The sequence below is a fragment of the Frankliniella occidentalis genome, unplaced genomic scaffold, assembly GCF_000697945.3.
Source record: "Frankliniella occidentalis isolate FOCC.00 unplaced genomic scaffold, Focc_3.1 Scaffold76, whole genome shotgun sequence".
Taxonomy (NCBI): domain Eukaryota; kingdom Metazoa; phylum Arthropoda; class Insecta; order Thysanoptera; family Thripidae; genus Frankliniella; species Frankliniella occidentalis.
The window spans coordinates 936378-944077 of NW_026267206.1; the positions used below are offsets into that span (position 1 = coordinate 936378).

General features: G+C 50.4%; 2 protein-coding genes across 4 annotated transcripts in view; both read right to left on the reverse strand.

Moving 5' to 3' along the window:
* Positions 1-586: 586 nt before the first annotated feature.
* LOC113206715 (troponin C, isoallergen Bla g 6.0101-like) lies at positions 587-2409 on the reverse strand. 3 transcript variants are annotated; one of them, XR_003303439.2, is made up of 6 exons: positions 2280-2409; positions 2145-2175; positions 1843-1986; positions 1257-1508; positions 819-907; positions 587-720 (listed from the first exon to the last, which is right to left on the reverse strand). XR_003303439.2 is itself a non-coding variant. In XM_026422948.2 (6 exons), the coding sequence occupies exons 1-5, from the start codon at positions 2298-2300 to the stop codon at positions 876-878; spliced, it is 480 nt and encodes a 159-aa protein (XP_026278733.1). In that variant the 5' UTR covers positions 2301-2409; the 3' UTR covers positions 588-720; positions 838-875. The 3 variants fall into 3 exon arrangements, 2 of the variants coding, with proteins under 2 accessions (XP_026278733.1, XP_026278722.1); XM_026422948.2 differs by having other exon boundaries at positions 588-720; positions 838-907; XM_026422937.2 differs by lacking the exon at positions 587-720 and having other exon boundaries at positions 760-907; positions 2280-2408.
* A 158-nt stretch (positions 2410-2567) lies between these two features.
* Positions 2568-7700, reverse strand: part of LOC113206901 (uncharacterized) — an 86089-nt gene continuing 80956 nt past the window's right edge. The window contains exon 7 of the mRNA XM_052268757.1: positions 2568-4924. Coding sequence (XP_052124717.1) covers positions 4836-4924 — 89 coding nt within the window. The 3' untranslated portion in view covers positions 2568-4835. The remainder of the gene's footprint in view (positions 4925-7700) is intronic.

The following is a 7700-nucleotide window of genomic DNA, read 5'->3' on the forward strand; positions in this document are numbered from 1 at the left end:
GGAGGCGGAGGAGGCGGAGGAGGAGGAGGGCGGGTGGCGGCCGATCTGTCACCAGCAGCGGCTCTGCACTTTATAGTCCCGCACCGCCATCAGCTGTACTTGACGTTTCACGGGCAGGAGGCGGCGGCAGGCGTGGCCGCGGCGCGCCGGGCATCGCCCGCCTAAGTGGACCGCGCACCGGCCGAAGTCAAGAGCGCCAAGAGCAAACCTCCCCGACCGACCGACAGGGGGGTCCTCAATTAATGACGACGGAAAGGGACGACGGGTAGCCTCTTTAGTGAGCGTAAAGACAAAAGGTGAGTTCATAAAAATCCTAACCCCGGGTGTTTCAGGTAACAAAAAAAATAAACATTTTATTTAAAATGATTGTTTTTAATTATTGACATTTTTTTAAAGGGGGGGGGGGCTGTGCTGAAAGCCCTTATTCGATTAGCCCTAAGAAATACAAATATTAAGATCTAACATTTGTATTTCTTAGGGCTCATCGAATAAGGCCTTATTCGATGAGCCCTAAGAAATACAAATATTAAGATCTAACATTTTACAGACGCTACCTATCATTCTCTACCCGGTGACATATGCGAAGTGCGCTGACACCTGAGAAACCGAGTAGTGTGAGTCCGGCCTGCGGCCAGCGCCTTGCAGCAGCGTGACTGCGGCCCCTCACGAGCCAGATGAGTTGCCTGCCCTCCCGGCGCCACGCACGCCGATGCTCGAACCCTTTACGTGCAGAAGAGAGAGGTAAGGACACGGCCATAGTCTAAAGTAATTCTCTTTACTTTATTTGGGAATGCAATGCCATTTTATACAACAGAAACCGTATGATTGTGACGAAACCTTGACGAGTGCTTGACTGTATGGCGCTCATCACTTCTTCAGTCCTCTCCACACATGACGGCGATGAACTCTGAAACACGGCAGATGAAGAGTGTCTTAACCGTAGCGGTGTCACATTTGGAGGTCGTTTCGTTTAAAACTTCTCAGTTTTAAGGGAGTGGTGGAGTGGCGGAGTGGTGGAGGTTTGCACTCGAGGTTATAATTGGAACTGCTTGGGAGGCGCTGATAATAAATAAATAACACGCCAATTACATTTCTCCAAGGTTATTTGGACGTTATTATGAAGCGTCCAATATGTATCTATTTTCCATCGACCCTTAACCTAAGGAGGGGGAGGGCCAATGAAAGTGTAAGCCACTCTCTAAAAGGTGTTTATGTGTGTGTGTGGGGGGGAGGGGGGGGACTCCGCCAGGACTCACCCTCGAAGTCGACGGTGCCCGAGTCGTCCGCGTCGATCTCGTCGATGATCTGGTCCATGTCGGCCGCCGTGATGGTGTTGTCCAGCTCCCACAGGATCTCCCGAAGGTGGTCCGTGGTGATGTAGCCGTCCCCCTCGCGATCGTACAGCAGGAACGCTTCCCTGAGCTCGCCTTTGATCTTCTCCTTGTCCTCCTCGACCAGGAACCGGGCCGCCAGGACGCAGAACTCGTCAAACTCCAACTCTCCGGAGCCTGGGAGATAGGCGGGCGTAGCCAGCGAATATTATAGGCAGAAATGCACTGAGCAAAATAGTTCTCACCAGGCACTAAGCATTTAGTCCCTAGACCAAAGGGGTTGGTCGTAACGAAACGTTTGTTTTGTTACAGGCACAACATGTATTTATCGGGGCTAAACAATTTTATTGACAAACTTTGTAAATTTTACTGGCGATGGCGAGTACAGATCAGTCCGTGCCAGAAGCAAAAGCTGGTACTAAAGAAACCGTCTTGTGCACGGAGGGAACATGGTTTCCTCACTTCAGCTGTATCTGAAGGTTGTCGCCATGCCATAGCCATTCTCGCTCACCGTCCACGTCCACCTCCTGGATGACGTCCTTCAGGACCTTGCCGCTCAGCTTGTGGCCGAACAGCTCGAGGATGGAGCCCACCATGTCGGTGTGGATGCAGCCCTTCTTCTCCTTGTCGAACGAGTCGAACGCCTTGCGCAGCACTTGGCAAACAGACAGACTCACGCTGACCGGAGTTGGCGGGTTTCACGCGCGGGGACAAAAGGGGTCACTTCAGGAGGGACATGCTGCCTATGAGGCATGTTGTGAACTTTAGGGATTTTAATCAAATTAAATTCAGATTGATAATTGGTTGACTCACTGTTAATCTGATCCTGGGAGAGATGGTCCTCCTGAGGGAAGCCAAAATAAGAAGACACACCGATCAGACAATTAATTTTTTGAACGTTCCCACCGGGAGGACACGAACGAGACGAGCGCACATGCTGAAACCTACCCCGTCGTTCAGGTCTGCCATGATCGGTCTGCGTTTCTATCGAAGGGAGGGCCGTACGAAGACTGATGGGTGGAGCGACTGTCGGCGCTGCCGGGGGCGACCGGCGGGCGTAACCAGCTGCAGGACCTGCCACCTCGTCACAATTAGACTGACAGGCATTTTTATTGCAGCCGACGTGCCAAGATGTGCCGTATGACGGGCGGTGACGGGGCGGCGGGAGAAGGGGGGGCGCATCGACAGTGTAATTATTAAAAATAAATGAGGTGTTTCGAAAGAAATCAGACGCAGTCGGTTTTGTACAAAATTACATATTTATTTATTTATCATCATAAATACAATGCAGGGCATCATTAGGTAGTAAAAAAGTAATCTCTAAGAACACTGTCTGAAACTGGGCGGGAACGAGTTTCCTTACTGCTATGGTATGATTGATTATTACTTTACAGATGGTAATTGTTTTCCCAGTTTTACAGTGACTAATTTACATCATGGCATACATATTATAGACATATCGTCGAAGCGCTACAGCTGATTGCTGCTGGACACACTGATGTATGTTATGGTAACTCATTTGATACCTGAGTCTAGACCAGCGTGACTCAATGAAACAATCGTCCTGTCTGTAATACTTGTTTCCTTTTTTTTTTTAAATCCAAAATCTGTTCTTTACACGTACAGCTGTTTGATGCAATTTGTTTTAAATCAAGTTCTACTTATCTAACGTATATTACAATAAAGAAATGGCAATCGAGTATTTTGTTTTCTCGACATTTTATACAATAATATCCTTTAAAAAGACAGAAGTAATAAGAATAACGTCACAGACACACGACCTTTTACACATGATCACACAAAGACACACACACTTTTTCACTACTCATTCATACAATGGAATGTTGTTCGTGTTTTTTCACACTCACATCAGTCAAGTTTCCCTCAAAACAGGAATGCAAAAAAATCGATCAAACCAAGGTCGAACACCCCGTTAATGTTGAACACCACAACAAAACGTAACAATTATTTGCTTGAGCAGAAACCAAGAGAGTGCAAGAATCTTTACATTAACAAAAATCACAAATTTATAACCGAGGAATTAACACAACAGTCCACCACAAACAGAAATAAATAAATTTTGACCAGGCAACGTCTTATACAAGATGTGATTTTTTTTTGTTTTCAATTTATCAAACTTATCGACGCGTCCTATGTCTCACCTATCCAGGAAATCAGAAAAAATTAACTTGGATGCACTAATTTATGAATAAATTCATAGAGTTGTTCCTTCTGAGATATGCTACGGATTTCAATTTATAAAATATTGGCAATAACAAATCATGAATGAGGTGAGTCGAGTCGATTGTATTCGTGACGCGGCACAGAGTTCAGCAGGGTGATGGGGCGGGGTCCGGTGCATTTCCCTATGCCGCACATGACACGGGCTTAACGGCCGAAGCGTGGTGGGGCGTGGCGGGGCGCGGCGGGTGGAGACCACGCCGCGGCGGGTCGGTCACTTTTAAGTGGCCATGTTACGCACACTGACCAACCTCAATGCGGCTCGCCGAGGCGATGGTCAGTAAAACTTGTGACGTAACGCGGCTCATCCCGAGGCGCGGAGCAGACAGACGGACAGACAGACGGGCGGACCGCCTCCCCGCTTATACAAAGGTAGCTAATAAAACATAGCCGCGAGGTAGCGTGTCCAGCGCCCCGCCCCGCCCCGCCGTGTCCGCCGGCCCTTGTTAGGGGACGTCTAGGAAACCTCGTGGATTGGGAGGGGGGTACAAATCCCATGGGGTTACAAAAAGATCAGGACGGTCAGGGGAGTCCAAAGGAGGCCACATGATATTTTTACCCCGGGGTACAAATATCATGGGCTCCCCGTGGGACTCCAATGACCGTCCTGATCCTTTAGAGACCCCATGATATTTTTACCCCCCCCCCCCTTCTTGACGTGGCTTCCGCACGGTCCCTTGTTAGGGCGGCCGCACGTCACGTCCCTGGGCCATGGCCACCGCTGCCGCCGCCGCTTTGCCTCTTCCAAAATGTTTCCGCAAGTAAGGTTTTCAAATGGCGGTGGCGAGTCATTACCGAGCCCGGGCCCCTGGCCGTAACGCTCGCCCGGGGTCACCGCGGTCAGCGTTACGAGTATCGACTCACCCTCATGAAAACGAAACATTAAAAATAATATAAAAAAGAGGTGGTGGTTCTTTTCAACACCCCTCAAACTCAATGCGAAAATAAAAAGGTAGTAATTCTTTTCATTGACGTTATACTGTATTCCTATTTTTGCGTTTCCAGCTCAGTCGCGACATGACTTGCACAACGATATCGAAACGAAATTTGGAAACTGTCTTTTTGATATCGTTTCAATATCGTTTGGGAAGTCATTCCTATATGAGAGGTGTAACGCCGTTGTTCCCGAACGGTGAGGCATGGGCGTTCCAATACCGTAGATCGAAAGGGCTTGTTATCGAGGACCCCCTTCGAGGGCCCTCTTACATCGAGGGCTCCCCGACGAGGGGCCTGCCGAGGACGTCGAGGACCTCAAGGACCCCATCATAGGAGCGTGTCGATGGCGTGGACCACCCCGTTGGTGGCCGGGATGTTGTGCGTCACTATGAGGGCTGCGTTGGCCTTGATCCGACCTGCAACAGGAGAACAGCGATTAAGTTGAGTTCATAGACAAGAAAGGGGGCACGGCGCGTAGGGACTCTTCATTTCGAAGCAAGAAAATTTTAACTTTACTGAAAACATTGAATCTCAATCCAAGCAGGAACATAAAATCAGTGGATGATGTAGGTTAAAATCCCCCCCCCCCCCCCCCCAAACCGTTCCAAGGCGCAGGCTACAAGCTCGTCTTTTTCGGCTCGGCGCCATCATGGTGGAGAAATACGGAACCCCGAATTGACACGGACCTGCTAGGCAGGCGGCGCCGGGAGAGAGGCCCCGCTACGCCCCCGCGAGCGCTATACGGGGTCTCCTCACACTCGCCTGGCGGACAGGTGAGTGTGTCGGCGGGGGCGGCAAGTACGCACATACACAGGTAAGAGTGAAAAGCGCACACGCGAAACTGACCCATCATGTAACGGTCGAGTGCAGTCCAACCGCGCTCCTAGTGCGTTCTTTCTCTTCTCCACCTTCTCGGCTGCCAAATTTTGGCAATCTTTTTGAAGACTGCACTAAAGTTGTGGGCTCTTTTAGACATCTTTAGTTGCCGCACATGTGGCAAGGATAGGTTATCAATGGACAAGAATGCCAAAATTTGAATAAAAATTGAACTTGAATAAAGGCATGGCAGAATTTTGAGGAGGAGCGCGGCCACAGCGTTTATCGCGGCGTTTATAGTGCGCCCATTTTTAAACCCTGATATTTTTTGGGAAATGTAATATACATCATTTCTACGGAACACGGCAGTTTATCAGATTTCAGGTTTGGTTTTGAAGAATTTTTGGATGAATCAACGAAGGAAGGCAGATGCGCTGTGTGGTAATTTTATCGAGGGGTGGCTTCTTCCATCATCCGTTGAAACTCGGATTAAACAGGCCCCTCACCCCAGACGCCTAACTGGCATTATGCTAAAGTCGCAGTTCCTGTACAACTTTATGCACATGTGCATGTGCATTGCGCGGACAAAGTACTATACTAATACCCCTGCATGTTCCGCTGCCAGCGAGCGCCTGACTAGAGTCAATCAGGAAGGGCTCCTTGCCAGGCGCGACGCTCCGAGCGTCAAAGCGCTGCAATTGCGCGCGCGTGTGTGTGTCTGTTATTCAATGTTTATCGGAATCGATACCGGTTTAGCGGCGAGAGGATTGCACTCTCCTCTCCACGTGGAGAGATAGGGGGAGGGAGAGGGAGAGAGAGAGGGAGAGTCCTTTACAAGTCAACGAGACGACCGAACAAGCCGTGTTCAGAGGGCCTGGGGCTCCACCTCAGGTTACACCTCTAGCTATACTAGTTGGAGGTGTGCGAGTATTTGTATGTAGGGGTAAATGCATGGGATGATGACTCCTGCTTCACAAAGAAGTCGCCCCTGTTGGGCAACAGCAAACACTATTCACCCCAGAATTACTCGAGGCGTGAAGGGAAAATAAATAAAATTGGGTTGTAAAGAATCATCAGTTTTGTTGTTCTCTGTAAAAAGATAAACACGGTGCTCTTCTCTTTCCTTTCACGAAATGCTGTAACACGCAGCATTTCTTCCCCTTATCCCTCCACACTTTTTTCCCCCCATCGCATCGTGCTGTGAGTTCTCCGTCTGCCAGTTTCACTGCGCCCCGCGCGCCTGGGAGACGCCGGCAGTCCCCCCCCCCCGAGAGCCCGCCCAGCTATCCCACTCCGGGATCACTTCTATCCCGCGTGGATTAATCCAAATCTCGGGGATCTCGGAAACAATTCACTCGGCAGCTCAAACGTGCTTGCCGATCCGTATCTTAACGAGGGAAACGCTTTGCAGGCTCGGCCGGGACCCCAATGAATGGCACTTGTTTCGATTCATCGTTTAACCGGCCAAAGAGGCGTTCGGTCCGGCGACGACGCCGCGGCCGCCCCGCGGCCCCGGCTACCTAGGCGCGTGATACAACAGCTGTTGTCGAGCTCTACCGGGCGAGTCACAGCTGCAGAGCACATTTCGACAGTACGTGTGGGGGATTTTGAGCCCCGAAATATTTCCGAAAAAAATGGAAAAAACTTTCCAGGAAAAATCTTGGAAAACCCAGAATTTTTTAAAGTTTTCTGAAAACAGTAACTTTTAAAAAAGTATTCAGACATTCAAAAAAAAAAAACTTAAAAATTTCCTGAAACTGCTGTTATGGCAAATTAAAATCCTTAGGTACGCGGGTAAGCAGCTCATGTACCCTGAGTTTCTGCGCATTCGTTACAGTTGTCGGGAATTTTGCATTTACTCAATGTGCGACATGTCAAGATGAGCATCAAAATCGATCTAAATTGATTTCATGTGTGCGCGCGCATGTCATACTGCTCTAGTTCCAATAATATGCGGGTCATGGCGTTGCGTGTGACGGAAGGTGCGGGAGTGACGGGGGGTGCTGGGCGCGTGACGTGGCCGCGGCGTGCACCGAATACAACAGCAACAACGATGTGCCGCGGCGCGGCAGGGGTTGCGCCGAATGGGAATGGATCATCTGTCTTCCGCAGCAGGCGGAGGAGGTTGAGACACGACGCAGGGCAGAGCTCTCCTCGGCGGCGCCAGGCGGCGCCTGTCGGGATGGCCGCCGCGGGCGCCGCGCGCGAGTAGTTGCGCCGCGGCCGGACAGCGCCGCGCGCCGCAGTTTTCTCGAAACGGGTCGTGGATGGGATGGGCCGCACGGGATGGGGGCTTGGGCCTTAATGACGGAGCGGCCGCGCGGTAACCGCTTCGTTCGCGCGGACGCCCTGGGTGGCGGCTCAACGACTATATAT